Source organism: Tauraco erythrolophus, chromosome 10 (genome assembly GCF_009769465.1).
Source record: "Tauraco erythrolophus isolate bTauEry1 chromosome 10, bTauEry1.pri, whole genome shotgun sequence".
NCBI lineage: Eukaryota > Metazoa > Chordata > Aves > Musophagiformes > Musophagidae > Tauraco > Tauraco erythrolophus.
In genome coordinates, this window is record NC_141474.1 from 16,351,326 (window position 1) to 16,370,866 (window position 19,541).

At 39.0% G+C, this 19,541-nt stretch overlaps 1 protein-coding gene across 5 annotated transcripts in view; it reads right to left on the reverse strand.

Moving 5' to 3' along the window:
* Positions 1-18,902, reverse strand: part of ABCD3 (ATP binding cassette subfamily D member 3) — a 30,699-nt gene extending 11,797 nt beyond the window's left edge. For 3 of the 5 annotated variants that reach the window (XM_086617531.1, XM_086617529.1, XM_086617530.1), the window contains exons 1-7: positions 18,787-18,902; positions 6,985-7,021; positions 4,458-4,556; positions 3,026-3,114; positions 2,044-2,113; positions 1,087-1,184; positions 322-445 (exon numbers count right to left, since the gene is read on the reverse strand). In XM_086617531.1, coding sequence (XP_086473657.1) covers positions 322-445; positions 1,087-1,184; positions 2,044-2,113; positions 3,026-3,114; positions 4,458-4,556; positions 6,985-7,021; positions 18,787-18,902 — 633 coding nt within the window. Of the gene's footprint in view, positions 1-321; positions 446-1,086; positions 1,185-2,043; positions 2,114-3,025; positions 3,115-4,457; positions 4,560-6,984; positions 7,022-18,786 lie in introns of those variants that run through there. The other 2 variants (XM_086617528.1, XM_086617532.1) reach the window with 2 other exon arrangements.
* Between the last annotated feature and the right edge of the window lie 639 nt (positions 18,903-19,541).

The window sequence follows — 19,541 nt, forward strand, 5'->3', positions numbered from 1 at the left end:
AATAATATTTGTATGTAACTCAAAGCTAACCATTGGTTTTCTTCTGAAACCTAACTAGCTGAGAAAGCACACTCATCACTGCTCATCTGCAAAAGAATTCCTTAAGTTATTTAAAAGAAAATGTAATACAAATTGTAGCAATCCACAACAAGGCTTTAGCAGAGGTCATGGCAACCACAGAGAGTGTGAAACAGTATCATAATTTTATTAGCACCATACTCCAAGCAATACACACGTAAACAGAAGCAACTGTTTTGAGCTCTGACATCACTTCCTAAAAGTCCACAGCTATTACTCAAAGTTCCCTCTGAAAAGACTTACCTTGCTAAGGTTTGAGTACAGGTCCACTACACTGTTGCAGAATTTTTCCACATCCTGTGTAAGGAGCTGATCTGGATTAGCTATTCTGTTGTCCAGATTTCCCATTTTGTAGTATGTATAAGCTCTGAAACAAAACAATAGCTAAGTGGCAGAAAAAAATTCATTACCTGGGATCTCAAATAACTGGACCCCTCCACTTCATACAACTGAGATGGAAAGTAGTGCAAACATTAAATGACTGTATGGAGTTAACATAGCTTGTGCTTCTGCCGGATCAGATCCACATTAAATGCTGCAGAACTGTTTAGGCTTCTGAATGTCATAGTTGAAGCTCAGGCCCATGCTGCTCTATATACTGCTGCTGCACTTGGAGTTAGGAAACTCTCACAAACTCTGCATAAGCACACTTGACAACTAAAATTCAGTGCAGAAGGACACAAGCAGCTACTCAAGTTCATGCATCCAATTCAGTCTGCAGGATTATTAGCCCTATATGAAAGCAACTGAAGTACTTTAGGAGCTCACCTGGTAATGGAAGCAGCACAGTGCATTATTGTTTTTCCTAATTGAGCCAACTTTGCTGTCTTTGTATCTGTGCCATACACAACCTGGATGAGCCACTCATCCTTAACTGCACACTAAATGCAACCAAAAGCCTTTTCTAAACAGTACATCTAATCTATTAAGCACCTTGCACTTTGATCTGGTTTAATTTTAATCAATTTAGTTTTTAAAACCCTTGGACATTAACAAGGTGTTACTTACTTAAGATATTCCTCGTAAAGGTATCTGGTAAGCCTTACTCGGAAGCAAAGTTTCAATTCATTCAGACCATACTTCAGGAAGTTATTCACTAAAGAGATCTAAAATAAGAGACAGCATTTCCATATTCAGCTAACAAGATTTAATATACTTAGATCAGTTTGCAGCACAGACTCTGCAAACGCTTTAGACCAGGTGAATTCTCCCCTTGAAGTCAATATTACTATTAACACACCTAATACCAATCATAGAGCATCTGCAGGACCACTGATTAGATTTCGGTCTACATTTTTGAAAACTTCAGTTCCCAGTGGATCTCATCACATTAAAAGATTTAATATAAAACTATGTTCATCTAGTTTTATCTTCAGCTCTTCTGATAAGCTCTAGAAAAGAGCATTATTTGACAATCACTACCCTAAATTGATCAATGAGCTTTTAAATCTATAGCAAACCACGTACATGATCTAGTAGGCAGTAACAATTATTTCTATCTGGCACAGGTCAGAGATGTTGACAAGCTGAAGGAAAGTTAAAGGGTGGAAAAAAACATAAATCTCAGAAGAAGCTGTAAGAAATATAAAAATTAAAGACTAAGAAGAAATCTTTGTCTTCAGTGGTGCCAAAAGAATCCCACACCTACAATGCTGAAACATCCAATCCATAAGATGTTATTATACAGTACTACAGATGGCACGTAGTCAAAATTGCCATCAACAAAACCAACCTGAAAACCTAAACATATCTGTCAGAAAAATAGTTGCAATCAACAGGGAAACATGCTGACTAAATTCTCCCACACACTGGAGCCAGAAAATAAAACATGTCTTAATACAGACCTGCATGTAAAACAACTAATTTTCATGGGTTCAAGACACTCCTTTGAGATCTTTTCCTCAAATTCTTAATTTACATTTAAAATATGTTCTACTAAAAGGCTGGCAGAAGAAAAGCACTTACAGCAGGCATTGCAGCGATGAAGTTGAACAAATATTTCTTGAAATCTTTTCTGCTGCGGCCAATGATAGCACTGTAAACGACCATCAGCTAAGAATTAGTTACAAGAGAAATAAGGAAGTATAAACTAGCATGTCTCAAGTGGACAAATTCTCAGTGGATCACATAGAGGAAAAAACAAAATGATGAAAACCTGCAGGTGCAGCTATAGGATCAAATATGACAGACTTCTCTAAGTTAAGTGGTAAGCGACAGACTAAGCAATTATCTCCCTTCTGCTCCTGCAGTTACTGCCTACATTAAGGGCTGAGGAATTCATGGTCACAGAATACTAGTTCCTTTCCTCCTTTGCTTTCATAGATTCTCACAAGAGAGAAACAAAGCAGTCCTTCCATTCTGCAAAGTACTGAAAGTCTCTCCTGAAATACAATATCATTTTGAATTACACTTCAAGGCAAATTCTGACTCTCTTCAATTAGTAACAAGAGCAACAAGAATAATCAAAGGTCTAGAAAACACTTTCTAAACCATTAAGACTGAAAGCATTGTGTTTATCACTCTAAAGAGCAAACAGCTCAGCAGGAAGAAGTAACAGTCCTAATATGCAAACAACACATCTGAGTCTATGCCATAGAACTACTATGCCACTATTCTGAAGTGTCCTCTTGGACATTCATATCAATGTAAGATTTAGAGATGTCAGTGTACAAAATGTGACTAAAAGAACTGGAAATCATTTAATAAGTAAACTTTGGTTAAAAAATGAAATTGTGTCCAACAGCAGAAAAACAGTTGATTAAAAATCTTTTTTTCTCTTCCAAAAGAATATAGCGATCTCCCTCCCAAAAAAGTTGCAACTATATCATTTTTCCAACAGTTTTATATAAACAAGCAAGCTATAAAACATCTGAACGTATGTTCTGACAGATTATTTTCCCTGTTAAACACAAGAAACAATGCTTAAAAATAACAAGTTTATAGATACCTTTCAATGACTGTTCCATTTTGAATCATCCAAATATCACAATATGTACGGACTACCAGCATCACTGCAATAAGCAGCAAGTAACCTGTCTAGTACAAAAACAGAAGTGTAACAGTTAAACAATGGATAAAATTCACCACTTTTTTCTAGTAAGTGGTCGAACTATATCTAGCAAAAAAGTATTACCCTGCTGCCCCCAGCTAATGCAGTATTTACTTATTTTGCAGGAAGCACATTAGCATACATCATTTTTAACATAGTAAGGCTTACGTTTTTATGGAGAAAGTTTGTCTTTCTAAAAGGTGTATTTGCTTGATACATATACCGGACACATCTCACAAGATGGACGACTGCAGGGATAAAGAAGTCACTGCTATTCTAGACACCATAAGCATAGGGTCATAAAGGTTGCAAGGGACCTCTGAAGGTCACCTACTCTAACTCTCCACCCAAAACAGGGCCGCTAGTAACCAGTCACCAGCCAGACCTTGTACCATTGATCAAAAACCTTTAAGCCTAACAGTCCAGCCAGTTTTCCATCCACCTCACTGTCCAGTCATCCAGCCAACCCAGTTTGGCTATCAGGGTACCAGGGGAGGCCTTAGTATCAAGGCCTTGCTAAAATCAAAGTATTCAGCATCCTCTGTTCTTCCCTTATCCACACAGCCAGCCATCTCATCTCTGAAAGCAATCAGGTTAGCGAGGCATGATCTGCCATTCACAAATCCAGACTGGCCATTGCAATCACCTTTTTGTCCTGTGGCCAGAGTTTGCTTCCAGGAGGACTTGCTCACAGACTTACTAGGAATATGGTGAGGCTGACCAACCTTTAGCTTCCAGTATACTCATTTTTGAAGTTCTAATATATTACAGTTCATCACTTAAGTTCTGAGCTCACTAACACTTAAAAAAAACTTAAGTATTCTGGAAAGCATGAGAAAGATGCTGAGGCAATCAATTTTATCTTGCTAAATTCTAATCTGCATAGCTTTCCTGAAGTGATGCTAACAGACTTTTTGACAAATTCACTTTCTAATAAGGGTTGGCCTAGACATAAGTTACAAAAGTAAAATTATGGATGAACAGCATGCTACTTAAAGATAGGAAGCATTGGCACAGAGAAATGTACTAGCTTGCATCAAATCAAACAAAACCTGGATGCCCTTTTAAAAGATATGCTACAGATAGTAGTTACTAGCTGACAGGAAACTGCTTGTCTTGTATTTGAAAGCAGAATGCAATTTTTTAGTGATCTAACAACTGAACTTACACATAGAGTTTTATATTAATATGTTGCTATTTAAAAACATACAGTACAATTTAGTCCTATTCAAGTACCGTATATGCTTTTGTTTAAATTCTGATTTAATAATGAACGAAAACTTGACTCCAAAAACGCTCATTTTTATTTGTCACTGTGGGCAATGCTTACCTCTTTACAAAGTGTTCTAGGGACCATTATTTTCAGGATCCGACATATTCTTGCGATAAACACTCTGTCCACCATTGCTCGCTCCTTCTTTCCCTCTTTCTGCTTCACATGGCACAAGCAAAACAAGAAAAGTGAGATTTTTTTGGTAATGTATTATCTAAAAGTTGATGTGGTATTTTCCCTATTCAAGTTATTTACAGCTGCCTTCTTCTGCAGCGTTTGCAGTGTTTCCTTCCAATTTAAGATTTGCTCACAGAAGTTAAAGGAAATTTAAGAAGCTGTGACGGCATACTCTCCCAATAACAGAAGTCCTGAGTAAGAGAACTAAGCTATCAAAACAAATTGAAATAGGAAGTAGCTCTCATGATACAAAATAATATTTATTTCAAATCTATGTTAAAAGCAATACACAACGATGCAGACCATAGCATTAAAACATCCAATTACAAGTTACAATGCAATCTGCCATCTCTTAACACTGCTTGTCTCTAGAAGACAAGATCAGTCACTATTTTTAAAGATGCCTTCTATCATTTGTCTAGACCATCAATGGTTTAAACTCCTTGACTGTACAGCTCAAACTTGCTTCAAGTGAAACCAGAATTTGTTATTCTTTTACTTCTAAAAAAAAAGTGCAATGCACTTCTAGTGAGCTAAATCTACTAGAGCCCTTCCACACTGATACACCCTTTATTTGGTTCAGTTGCATTTGTTTACTCCATATAACCCTATCTTCTGTCTTGACTAACCTGAATACTTTTCAACACGCTAATGGTCCCAGTATCTTTTCTTTCTTTCCTTTGTTTCATTTTTTTTCCTTTCACAGTTGAGACATAGGATTCAGTCCTGAAAACAGACTAAAAGGGCATACATATGTACTTAAAACAAGTCCTGTCTAATCAACCTAATCCTGCTATCTTTGCTTCCCAAGACTCATGTGAAGCATAAGTTATCAATGTCTATTGTAATACTACAACACACTCAGACGGGAAATCTGAAAGAAAAAAAATTGGGAGACAGGATAGGGAAGACAAACAAAGTAGCCTGTGATTCACCATTAATCAACTCAGACAATCATAGAATCATTGGAGTTGGAAGGGACCTCAAAGATCATCTAGTTCCAACCCCCCTGCCATGGGGGGGTTGAATCCTATCAAGCATGAATCCTATCAAGCACTCTAGTTTTTTTATTTCCAAGGGTGATTAAACCACAGAAACTTGCACAAAGAGCCCAACTTAATCTTTTCACTTACTGTTTACATATGCAACGCGATGGGCAACAAGTGCAAGCTCTGAGCCCCAGCAAACACGAATTTACTCTGAATGCACTGCGAATAAGCCTACACCTGTTTTTCACCGTATGAATCAACTATAGTCCTGTCCTTTTCAAAAAACGATGTGAACACAAGTGACAGATAGAAATTCTAGCTAGGTAGGATCTTATATTGTAAATTATATCAATTAAAAATTATTTACACAAAAATTCACGCAAGCCCAACAACTAAAGACTACTGTCCAGGCCCAATGAAGCACGATTCTACATGTTATTGCTTTTCTGTAATAGAAATGAGAAACACAATGTCTGATGTGAAATTTTTAGGAGTACCTGACTAAAAATATTTGATGTCTGAGCTGAACCTATTCTTCTTTTCTATTCATCTCTTCCCCATTCCCACTTCTGTGCTGCAATTACATTAATTCCAGTATCTTCTCAGACGTTTTTTTCCTTAGACTTTTAATTCCTCATTGAGCAAAATAATGGGCAGGAATAAGAGAAGACTTTTACAAACAGGTATACCTACGCAAAGCAAAAGTGTTTATGGCAGACAGCATAGTCAAGGTCTAGCTAGAAGTTAACACAATGCTTGCATACACCTTTATATCTATCCATTGCAAGCCTTTTCTTAAGTTGCCAGCAAAGATGAAAGTATGTAGAATATTTATCTATTAATAACATCATACGACCCAATACTTCTAATCATGGGCTCTGCCCGTCAGGCTAACTGTTGTATTTTATTTGAACATGAAACACAAAACCTGACTTAAAGGGATATAATACATCCTTTTCAAAAAAATGAATTAACAGACACATCAAAGACCAGCAAAATGCCAAATCTACCAGAAGTTTGAAATACTTTTTAGAAATGGTCAGACTCTACACCTTGATCCATAGTTTTTATTTTAAATAAAAAGCAAATACAAGTCATATCAAACCTACAGGCAGGTGTTTGTTGCTGTACACTCAGCCAAACTTACAACACTAGTCCTTAAACATTCATAAGGCACAAAGAGATGAAAAAACACACAGTACACATCAAGCACATATTATGCAGTCCAACTTCAGCCGTATGTGATTAACCTGATTCTTCCATTTGTTTCACCAGCACAAGTCTGAAAGTATCATTGAAACCACATTTGCACCATAGCCATCATTCTGTCCCAAAGAAAACTGCAATTACAGGACTCAAAAAAACCTATCAGTATTATTTAGAATTATTAAAAATCTATTACAAGAAGAAAAAATTACCTCATTGTTCTGCAATGCTTGTTTTCCACTTCTTTTACTGTAGAGAAAAAAAAGTATTTTACTTGTTATTAACATGTTTCTTTGTCTTGATGTCTACACAGAAGAGACAAAAACGAAAGCTTGGAATTACATCCCTATTTCTTTCAAAGCAGTATAGTGCCTTCAGAAGAGGGCTATCTTTTATGCCAAACTTACACGCTGTTTTTATACTATTTCAATTAAACCTTATTCCTTCCAGCATTCATTTTCATGTAGGTAAACTAAGCCTCTTTTTTTCATCTCTGAATTTTGCTTTAACTTGGCTTCTGTACCATGAACTCCTAAAGTTTTTGTTTCTAACATACACTTCACAAGCATGGCTACATGTTTCCACTGACCACAAATGAAAACACAGATTCAGCAAGTCAAGCAACCCAACTTTGATGTATTACACTATCTACATAAGCCAAACAGATTTGTTTTGCATTATATTTGACTTTCAAATAACACATTTTACTATACGTAAAGATTATTTGTTCATAAACAAGATTATTTGTTCATAAACATGCACTGCAGGGGAGAAAAAGTCAGATCCAAGTTACTGCAAAGATGTGCATTAGAAAGGGAGCTAGTTTTCACTCTGTCCTTTTTCCTTCCTCTGCATTTTACAGAACAGTTAGAAGAAAAATATTTATCAACTAGTGCTAAACAAATATTCAGAAGTACAATGCTATTCTTTCTCTCAAGATAGGCAAGCTGACATATAAGACAGTGATAGTTTGTCTGCCTTGCTCAACATTCAAGCATCAGATAAGCACATGAAGCTGTTAGGAAAGCTTATGCATTTATTTAGTTTAAAAGTGACAGCTAATCTATATTAAATCGTAACCTACCATTTCTCAACCACCATACTAAAACACTGAGAACAGGCTGCCTTAAAACAAGAACATTCATACACTTTCAAGACAGCACCTAGGTAATCACAGGGAAGCAGAAACTATGAAAGGCACTGCTCCTTCCACCTGCAACATCAAAACAAATGCAGACTGCCACACAACCAGTTATCCTGCAATTTTATCAACAGCATCATTTCACTGTTGTGCTTGAAAGCTCTGCAAATAAAATATCTAGGACGAAACCATGTCTATTTTATGATGATTAAAGAGATCTCTAAGTGTCACTGACCAATGAAGAGAAATAACTAAACTATTAGGCAAGGAAGAGGCAAGGTAGCAGAAGAATACGAGAAAAGAAGGGAAGGAGAACATGCAAGTGAGAAAGGAGAGATGCCAGTTTAACAAGAACTTAATTAAAGGTAATGGTTAAGATGGAAGCCTGAGAGGAGAAGATAATCTTGTAAGACTACTTGTGCAAAAGAGAACAAAGAACACGAATGGCAGCAGTGGGCAGACTGGAGGACAAATAACTTAATTAAGTTCAGAAGGCATATAACACTTAATCAGGTCATGATGGAAGTATGTCTGCAGATATGCTAACAATGTGCAAAGTCTAAGAAACAATCTAGTTAAAAACTACATCCTGGTGACGTAAGAGCAATGTATTGCTGGTACAAGAAATTTCTTGATGCCTCTTGTCATTTTTCAAAGTACCAAAGAATGACCTATTTTTTTAAAAAAAGCGTCCTTGAGTATGGATCACTCCAATTACATCTGGTTTGGGACTAGGAGAATAAATAAGTATGGATAAGTCCTGATCAAACTATGTGGGTATTTCCCTAGATGATTCATGACTTGCAGTAATGCAAAATGAAAGTCTGCTGCTCTTTCAGATACGCTACAATAATTTCTAGCTTTGTTGCTTCAAGGCCTGCCAATGTTTGAAGTCACAATGTCTCAGAATACCCAACTAGTTCAGCTTTGAAAGGATCAGAAGTGAATAAATTAAAATAGTAACATATTAAGGATATAGGGCCCAGAACTATTCTGGCATTTCAATACCTTTAATATATTTGTTCATACATTTTTTCCTACAGTAGCTGTTGAGATAAATTCAGTAGATGAAACTACTGAACTGAGCTGAAACTGATCATCCCTTAAAGAGATGACTGTTCAGAAACAGTGATCTTACACTTAATTGTGAACTCACATTTAATTAGAATTTATATTTATAAAGTTTAAGACAAAATTCAGTATTTATAAATTCAAACCTAATGAAAAAAGACCTTTAACAGTGTTTTGTTCTCTTTTTCTAAAAAAAATCATGCAAGTTCAAAACAAGACTAATACTTCAATAAGAAAGGAAACAATCTTATTTATGAAGTATGGATTATCTAGAAACTGAAAAATAAATGTGGCTACATAGCTCCAAAAACATTGCTCTTGCTATTTAAAAAAATAATCCATTGTTATTTTAACGAGTAAAACCATTTTACTTGCAACAAAAGACTGCCCAATAGCTCTGCCTAGAATAAAACTTCCACAGGCCGATTAGTGCAGAACTTCTCCTTCTCGAGAGTCTCAATTTTTCAGTCCGATACCTACTGGCACCACTCCAGACTCCATTATACTATTGTAGAACTTTTGTGAGAATTGCGGTTGCATTCTCATTGAATTTTAAGACAAAATAACAGCCTCAATTAGTCAGCAAGAACACAACAAGACGATCTGGTTACAGCAGAGATCTCTAACATTTGGAATAGATTCAAGCTCTCTATTATTCCAGACCTCTCATTTACTTAATGCTGGAGCATCACAAGCCTTATTGGTGAAGGAAGGTAAGTGCTATACGCTGTCCAAATTCTCTACTGCAAATAACTCCTCTGGTATAGGGACCACTGTTGAGCAGCACAGTGTAACGACTGCTCAGAATACGAACATAAAGCTGCCTTCTACTGCAGCGTTAACTTTAGCGATTACCCCAGCCACGCATATCACCCCCCAGCTTGAGTTAAATCTTGCTTTTTATTACCATAAGTTCCTTGAAGTCAAGTGCTACTGATGCTTGACTTGGTGATGCAGTAGGGTAACAGCTAGGATACTGGCTGGGTTAGTACAATTCGTCACATGCTTCTTCAATCAATATTACTACCATTCAGGAAGCTACTATCAAATTGCAAAAGAGCTCTACTTTTAATCTTTAGTGTAGAATCTCGCTTCATCACAAGGTACTCACAATGAAACCCTTCCCTGAGTGTATGAATTGAGGCTGAAGCTGGACTGGATGGGACAATGAAAGATCCCAAAGTAAAAACAACTTCCAGACAGTCTGAATGGGAGCAGCACTGGATTCACCAGCGATATGAAACACAACCCATAGGGAACACATTTCTGTTCCTCACTACCTCAAAGTCAGAACTGTGCAGTGACTGTTCACCATTCATTTCTCCCTTTTTCTTTCTAGATCAAAAAGTCCTGAGATTTTTCTCCTGCCCTTCCCTGGATTTCGATTGCTTTTTTACTTGCAGTCCTCAGTTCCCCTGCATCATTAGATTTTATCAGAAGGAATTCAATAATTACATTACAGACACTAAGAGAATAGAGGACCTTGCTTTAGGTGACAAAAAAAAAAGTATGGTGACAAAATAAGACTACAAGAACAAATATTCAAAAGACTACTTTATGGCAAGAAAAAGCAAGCATGGCATATACCATAAAACAATCTCATCCAGGAAAGTCAATTATTACATTTTTCAACTTATGAATGCCTAACTTCACAGCTTAAAAATAATAATGTGATTTTAAACTGAAGCATGACAGTTTACATATGGAGAGAATATTCTGAAAGCATGAGTCAAGCATAAATTAATACAGTAACATTTACTCAAAATTACACAAAAACTTGTATATTGAACTGCTCTAATTTATTTCTCTGAAATAATAAAGTCAGTAGAAATATAAAAGCTAGCTTTCTTCCAAGCTCTTACTAGCAGAATTACTTAACTTGCTATAACTCATCTCCAACATCTGCTTGCTTTTCAGTTTTTCCACATGGAAGATGCTTGACCAAAGCTAAGTTTACTGCCAGCGAGTTATGAAAAAAGACTTGCCAATACAGTAATGAAATAATAGACTTCATGAAGTAGCAAGTAGATAACGGGCAGACTTTTGAGCTTCCTTCACGCCCTCACAGACAAGGAAGGGTGGTGATGGTGAGGTTTTTGAAAAGGGTTACCCAGACAATATATAGATAAAAGATAAGAAAAAACTATGGTACTAAAATATTTCTAACACTGTGCCAAATCCATTTATTTGGATAAGGAGTCTAGTTAGTGAAAGATCTAAGGAATACTAGTTCTGTGGTACTCATTAGCAAACAGGAAAGAGTTAAAGGATTACTGTCTCTAGAAATACTTATCTCATTCCAGAACAAAGTTCAGTGGAAGCAATCTACACCAAGCTAAGCATAACAGGCAACTGCAGATGAAGAGAGAGATAAGCAAGACTTCCAGTTTAATGACAGGTGACGAGGAAATGAGGGTTTGAAAATGTTACATTGTGCTTAATTGAAAAAAAAAAAAAAAGCTACAAATTTCAGGTCATGCTACCTTCCTTCTGTAAAGTAGGATGACTAGCTTCTGCCCAACACACTGCAAAGGAAGAATATCTGTTGTTGGGATAAGTGCAGCTTTTCAAAGGGTTGTTACCTCTAAGCAACCTTTGTATTTGTACTTTGCAGTCCTTACTTTCTAGAACGGCACAGAGAAATTTTCATAGCTTAAAAAAACCCACACGTAATAAATGACTTCATAATAGTTCACAATTATTTGTGCAGTTTTCAGCTTAGTTTTGCAGTCAAGATACTACTGTGACATTGTAAAGACGGAATACAATTCAAATGACTAAAGATAGAATGCAGCAGCGTACCTTGTTGCAGTGTGAAGAAGTAACAGCTACAACGAGAAAAGTACAGTGTCACTCATAGCACACTTACTGGTAGACACGGCTTCATACTGCATACCTCACAGAGAGGAACAGAGAGCAACACTACAGTTATTTCAGGTCAAGGGCAGCAATCTTACTCAGAAACCTGGGCACAGCCCAAAAGCATGCCCATTTACACAGTACACCCTGAGCACACACAGAAATCAAGAGCACAGATTTCTTGGCTCCAGGTTGGTGGCCAGCTGCAGCATAACCAAAAATAATGCGAGGGAAATGCATTCAGGCAACCAAGGTGGTCACAGACAGCTACGTCACTGCAACTGGGGGCTCTGGACTCCTCTGCATTGCTAAAGCTCAAAAAGCTTCTACGCCCATTCAGGAAGGTGACAACAAAGCAGAACTGTCATAGAGGAAATTCTAAGTTTCAGCAGAAGTTTGCATCTTGATAACAAAGTAACATGTAAGGAGAAACCTCAGAACTATTAGTTTTTCTGTAAACTTGTGCTCTGTCTGGCCTGAGCTGTGGCTATAGCTCACCCTCATGGATAACAGTGGAAAAAGACTTCCAGCTAGTTCCCTGCAAGGCGAAAAAGAAAATAGTTTCACAATGTTACACACACTTATGCTAGATCTTGGCTTAGACAACAATCATTTTATGCAACTTAATAACAAAGAAACCACTAATTAACTATCCAGGCCCAAAACAAAGGCAGTCTGAATACTAGGAGTAGGACTGAGTCATCTGGTTTCTCCTGCCTCCATACCCTCCAGCTGAAGACACATTTTCTGAGCCCCAGGCAGGTTTTTCCACAAGACTGGATTTAAGATGCATTTTCTAGTAATCCTGTCTGTATGCTTTGTCTTTTTTTTTTTTTTTTAATTTAAATGCTAGTGCACATATAGCAAGTAGTGGACTGAAGAGTCATGTTCACATTCTGGATAAATTTACTTTAACATAATTGTATAGATTTTGGTAGGGGTTTTTTGACACCTTCTCACAAAGCAGCACTGGTTCCCTTTTAAAGCTTCTACATACATGGAAGCAGTCTATTAATCTGCAGCAATGTAATTTCACCTTTTTGTCAAACAGTCAGGAGGGATAAACTAGAACAGGTTCCCTTCATGCAAAGTACACTAGCAAGGCTGACCCAAACATCTTCAGACGCAGACCAGACGATGTCATAAGTAGAATATCTACTTCTACTCTGTCAGAAGACAAAAGCTGAGAAGTCCAATGGCAGACAAGTGCACAGGTCATGTGTCACCTAAGATGAACCGTGTAAAACTCTATTTGATATACACTGTGTCAACAACACTGTTGACCACTCTCAACTCAAATGAGCCTTTCCCCTTGCTTTAGCCATGTCTAACCTCTAAAGCCCCAAGCATACATTGTTCTTCCCTTATGGGTTTTTTTTTTCTCCACAGGAGGGATGCCAAACACGTGGACTTCAGAAGTTCAATTGATACAAAATTAAATGTCCATACCCTAGCATCCTCTTGGATGCTAATGAACATGGCTATATGATAGGAAAGGCCAGCATGTCTAGGAGCAGATTCTAAAACCTTTTATTTTGTCACCATTCTATATATTACAAATTCCTTCCTATCAACTACATTCTGTTTCTTCCCTTTCCCTAATCTTATAGTTCCAAACTCTTGACTCTAATTACCTTTTATCACTCCTTTCAGTCCCTTCTTCCTTCTTCTCACCAGAGCAATAACAGACAATATCCAGGTCCCTTATATAACCCCTCAAGGTTTTATTTCCAAAGATATAAAATCTTAAGCAAATGTTCTGCTGCTTCTTGTTTGAGGCAGTAATGTCTAATATTCAAGACAAAGCTCATAAAACAGACATGGGATTAGATTTTTGTAGATGAAAGGTAACGTATAACTTAATGTACAACATATGAAAAATAAAATTATGGGTTTTTTTTCTCCTTTGACAATCCTATACTGTATAATCCTATTCCAGCATTTACCATCCTTTTGAGTGTTTATATTTTACATGGGCTTAGCTTCTTTGTTGAAAGAACTACAATGTTTAGATGAACCAAACTGAAGAAGCAGAAATGTAAAGGTTGGGGAGCAGAGGGGTGAAGAGGGGCTCAGCATTTCAACAGTTTGGGCCATTTTTTTGTTTAATGTGGCACAAATATGAACTACAATCACTGCTGATGCATTGTCAGTAAGGTTGAGAGCATTTGTGTTCAATTAAAATAGTAATTCATAGCAACAAACTGCTATGCCCTAGTAACAGCAGCCGTTAAAAGGGAAACAATTTGTGGTTGTGCACACAACCACACAGTACTCGTATTACAGCACAAAACATCATTTAGGAAAATAGTAAAGATGAGTTCAAACTTTTATTTCAAAACTTTTTATTACTTGCAAAAAAAAAATCCATTTAAAAAAATCAGTCTTTTCAGACCTTGCTCAGTGACAGTCTTGGGCACTAAACTTTTTTTTTATTTTATTTTAACTGACGGGACAAAGTACGAAGATTACTGATCTGACTTCTGCTGGTTTACTTCATTCTTCGACTCTATAAATCTTTTTCCAATACTCAATATTGGAAAAAAATAGAACCACTGGTCTTTAAAACTGATTTCACGAATCATTTCCCTAAATGGAAGCAACGTTTTCAACGGTCAAGACACTGATCATCAGTCCTGGAGTGGCAGAAACAGCTCATGACGGATTAAAGTCATGATTGCTTTTTCATATATCATATGCCCAGGACGATGTAGTCTCTCAAACAAGACAACTTCTCACGATTCTAAAAAACCCAACTACTACAACTGAAGTCATAATTGCATTTACATACAACAGCTTCCCTCCTCCCAAGAAGGGATGAATTTTTTTCAAGGAAACAGACTTTTTCAGGAAAGCAACTCAGAGAAAGAGTGCATTTTTCTTTTCGCACTTTACTCCAAGGAAGTAATGTGGAATACTAACAAGTTACTATAAGCGAAGAGTTCCATGTTGTCCTACTTCTGAGGATTTTAGAAAGTTGTAGTTAAAATATATTGCAAACTGCAAGTGACATCACCTCTCAGTTCTGCAAAACTGATGAGCAATGTAATAACTCTACAGAAGCACATCTGTGACTAATCCGGCTAGCATTAATTAAGTGATCTTTGACCTACTAAAGTAGATTAGCATAACATAGCTTGATTATTCATACATCACTACTTGATATGAGTTGTACTGAACCTTGCTCTTATTGTCTGACAGCAGAAAAGTAGGTGAAAGTTGTCTCCTTTCCTTCCTATCACTTCTCTGATTATTCTACATCAGAATTAACATATACAATATGAAAAGTCTATGAAAGAAAACTTTTTTGTTACATATTCAAACACATTTGATTCACTAGAAGAAGAGGTTTTGGTTTGTTTTCTTTTTTTTTTTATTTGTCCTTATTTTACTTTTCAACTTTGGCCAGCAGTGACACTGAACTATTGCTGACATTCCAGCAAAATGTAAAAAAAGCACATAAAATAAAAGAGAAAACAGTTATTGCAGGAAAACATTTTACAATAGCATAACTTATTTTGAACATTAAGTATGTATAAGAACCAGAATTTCACCTTCCAGAATCCAAGATGCTGAAAGTCATCTCACTCTAACATGAGACAATATTTTCAGGCATTATATACCAAGGTGAACAAAGGAATTCACACACATGAAACTAAATCACCACTGTTTCTCACACACTTTACTCAACTCAGTTAACCTCAAGCAGCAGACACACTACCAGTCCTCTTCCAGACTACAGATTGCAAGAGAAATTCTTCTCCATAGGAATAAGTAAATAAATTTAGGAGAGTCATACTCTCCCAACTTCTTTCTCTTTCCAAAGAGGCAGAGAGAAATAACACCACAGGAATTAGAGGGTACACTAGGCCCTGGAGATTTTTATCATTACTGCACAAAGGTTTATCCCTTGTTATTATATGTCAGCATCATACACCACTGCAACTATGGTGGAATATGGAAAGATTTGGCACAATGACAATCCTTTCCAAAAGCATGCTATAATTTACGTTAGCAGCAAAGCATTAAGAAATGAATGATACATGAACTAATGAGACTAAAGGAGGATGAAGCAATGGTAATAACTGGATGCTTTTGCCTAGGCTAGTGGTATAGGCAATGTAGCTTACCTACTGCCTAGTCTTGATAGGTAGCATTCTGTAAGGCTCCTGGCAAGGTTTGCCTCACTAGGAAACAGTGGGACAAGAACGAAGACCAGTGGGCAAAAACCACCTTCAAAAATAGCGTTCAAGCAGCAGCACAGCTATTACTGAAACAAATGAATGTTGGATGTTAAGAGTTTAGAATCTACGGCCACAATACTTAATGGCCATAGTAGTAATTAAGACCTAAGCTGTGGAGGGACTCAAAAGCCTAAAGAAACACACATGCACAAGTGGAACAATCAAGTCTGCAAGCATGGTACTTATTGCACGGCAACTGCATTTCTAAAAAATTTGAGAATGTAACATGGCTTGAGAGAGGATGATTAAAGCAGCAAAGGAGGAGGTATCAGAAAGACCACAGAACTGACAGAGGAAAAGGAACAGATCAGGCCAGACTACCTTGACTTCATTAAACTGTTGAATTAGCTGGAATGTAATTCATAAATTAACTCCACTTTCCAACTCTCACTAATCTTGTAATAGCGTTTGGTCCACCTAATACATATGAATGCCTCAGGTTTTTTATGTTTTACCTAGCAAAATCAAAGATTCATATGGGAAGGACACATTCCAAATACGGTTTTCAGCATTAAGGCTAACACTCGCTTTCCGTATACCGATTCTCAAGCTAACAGATGCATTACCATTGTCAAGGCCTGAAGAGCAACATCAGAAGGTTTGCAAGCACAACAGTTTCTGGGGACAACCCAGGACCCACATTATATTTATTTCAGGCATAGGGAGATTACTCTGGACAAGTTCTAGCCTGCTCCTGTCAACTGAATGCTACTAGTAGTGGGAATACACTAAACGCACCTCAAAACTATACCAGACTTGCATCTACATTTGAAGACGTGCTCTGATCTGAATGTAACCTAGTTTGTGTGCTCCAAGATCACTCCACAATAAAGCCAGAGCAAGGTGAACATGGACAACTGGAGATTCACTTACTGGAATGGAAAAAACCTGGAGATTCAAGAATACTCGACCTGAATTAAAACACAGATGCTCCTAGAATATCTGTATGACCTCATCTTTCTTACAAACACCATTATAATACATCAAGTGTGAAAATCTTGTACTACAGTGTCAGTAACTCTCTCAGCTCACCATTTTTATGCCTTTTTATACAGCTTTTCTCCTTTTTTACAACAGTATTTCACTAAATTAAGCAGAGATACCTGAAAAACATCATCCCTCCCTAGGAGTTTGATAAAAGAGTAACTCTCAGCAATAGTTTGGGATCTTGTTGCTTCTACTCTCACGCAAACAACGTAAGGTGGCAAACGCATGAACTGTCAGCAGCATATCAATTTCTGACATGTTATACAACAAAGTTACCAAACTTCATAAAGCTCTTCAAGGTATCATGTGTATAACTGTGTCCTGGTTTCGGCTGGGACAAAGTTTATTTTCTTCCTAGTAGTTGGTATAGCGTTGTGTTTTGGATTTAGTATGAGAATAACGTGGATAACACACTGATGTTTTAGCAGTTGATAAGTAGCACTTATACTAAATCAAGGACTTTCCAACCTCCCATGCTCTACTAGTCAGGAAGTGCACAAGAAGCTGGGAGGGAGCATGGCCTGGACAACTGACCCAAACTGGCCAGAAAGGTATTCCATACCATATGACATCATGCTCAGTATATAAACAGGGAAAAAGTTAGCCAGGGGGCCACTGCTCAGGAACTGGCTAGGTATCCGTCAGTGGGTGGTGAGCAACTGCATTGTGTATCACTTGGTTTGTATATTCTTTTATTATCATCATCATCATTTTCCCTTCCTTTTCTGTCCTGTTAAACTGCCTTTATCTTGACCCACGAATTTTACTTCCCTCCCACCCCCAATTCTCTCCCCCATCCCACTGGAGGGTGGAGAGTGAGCGAACAGCTGTGTGATGTTTAGCTGCTTGCCAGGTTAAACCACAACAAAAAGGAATTAGGTAAAATAAAACTGGGCTATTGCTTAATCACAGGTATGTTCTTACTTAAGTCTGTTGAGTAAGTCCATTTCACCATCAAGATCTAGCACCAGGATAAGTCTGTAGCAAATACACAATATCTAACTGTACTACTGTAACATACTGAGTCTTTAGCATACCGTCAATAATCTACAGCCACAAATACACTAATATCATGAAAGGATTGAGTCTGAGGTGTATTCTTCACCTGCCACGCTTTATGGTACCCAAGCACTTCATAGGAGATTAACAAATACACACCCTAGCACACGTACACCAGTAAGGCATCCTCACAGACAACACAACACAACCAGACACTACCGCTTTGAAATTGTTACCCGTGTACCTTACTGCCCCACGGCAGCATTAAAACAACAGCTGGGGTCCATTATTTGCCTGTACAGACAGGGCGTCCTCCGACATGCCTAGAAGCCGACTGCTGGTTAATATGTTCTTAACGTTAATACATTCACCGCCAGGAAAACGCAGGAAACTAACATAATCTGAGTAACAAGGCGGCGGTGGCTGCATACACGCAAGAGCGGCATCGACTGCCCCTCAGGGGCGGCGGAGAGGGAAACCGCCCGGACCCCTCTCCACCGGAGCCGCCTCCCCGGGAGGAGTGCCGGCAGCAGCGCCCCGCACCTGCAGGGACGCGGGCTGCCCCTCGCCAGGCCGAGAGCCGATGAGGGCGACCACAGCTCTCGCTTGCCCCGGCCTTCCAGCGCTCGCCCCGCGGCTCGGCCCCGGCGCCCCTCCCGCCCCGCGCACCCCAGGCCTGGCCCCCAGCCCCGCCGCTCGCCTCCCCCGCTCACCCGTGCTGGGCCGCCGCCCGCCGCTTGTTGAGCAGGCAGAGGAGCGCGCAGGCGGCGGCGGTGGCCCCGGCGATGGCGGAGTGGCGCACGGTGAGGTACTTGCTGTAGGCGGCCATAGCGCGAGTGCAGCCGCGGTGCCCAGCCGAGCCGAGCGCAGCCGAGGCCAGCCGAGCAGGCGCGGGGGATGCCGGGAAGGGGGCGGGGCGGCCCGCAGGGGGTGGCGAAGCGCGGCGGCGCGGGCCGGCTGTGCAGCGGGGGCGGCGGTAATTACCGCTCCGTCCCGTCTCCCACTCCAGCGGGCGCGCCCCCCCGCGCCGGGCGGTGGGGAGCGGGTGAAGGGAAAGGGGCCGGGTCTGCCGCCGGCTGTCCTCGCCTGGAGGTCGGGCTGAGGAGGCCCGCGGCGCCTCGGCCCCAGCCTGGCTTTTAATTGCTGTTACCCTCCGCTCGGCACCTCCCGGCGTGCGGGCTCCAGCCGTTCGCTTTCGTCCGGGTCTTTGTGCGGGTGTACAGCGTGATTTCCACGTGTGAATTATGAACGTCTTATAAATATGGAGGCGATACGAAATAAACTTTTAAGAGAGACTTTGATGTAAGTTTTGCCTCATTGTCTTCTTTTTTTTTAGGGTCGTGAGAGGAGCTGCCATGATGAACTTTGAGACCGAGGGTGGAATGAGTTGTCGGCTGTGTAAGTCCAGGAAAACAATCCCCATCATGGGCAGAGCCACACCAGGTACAGCGGGAGATACCAGCCAGCC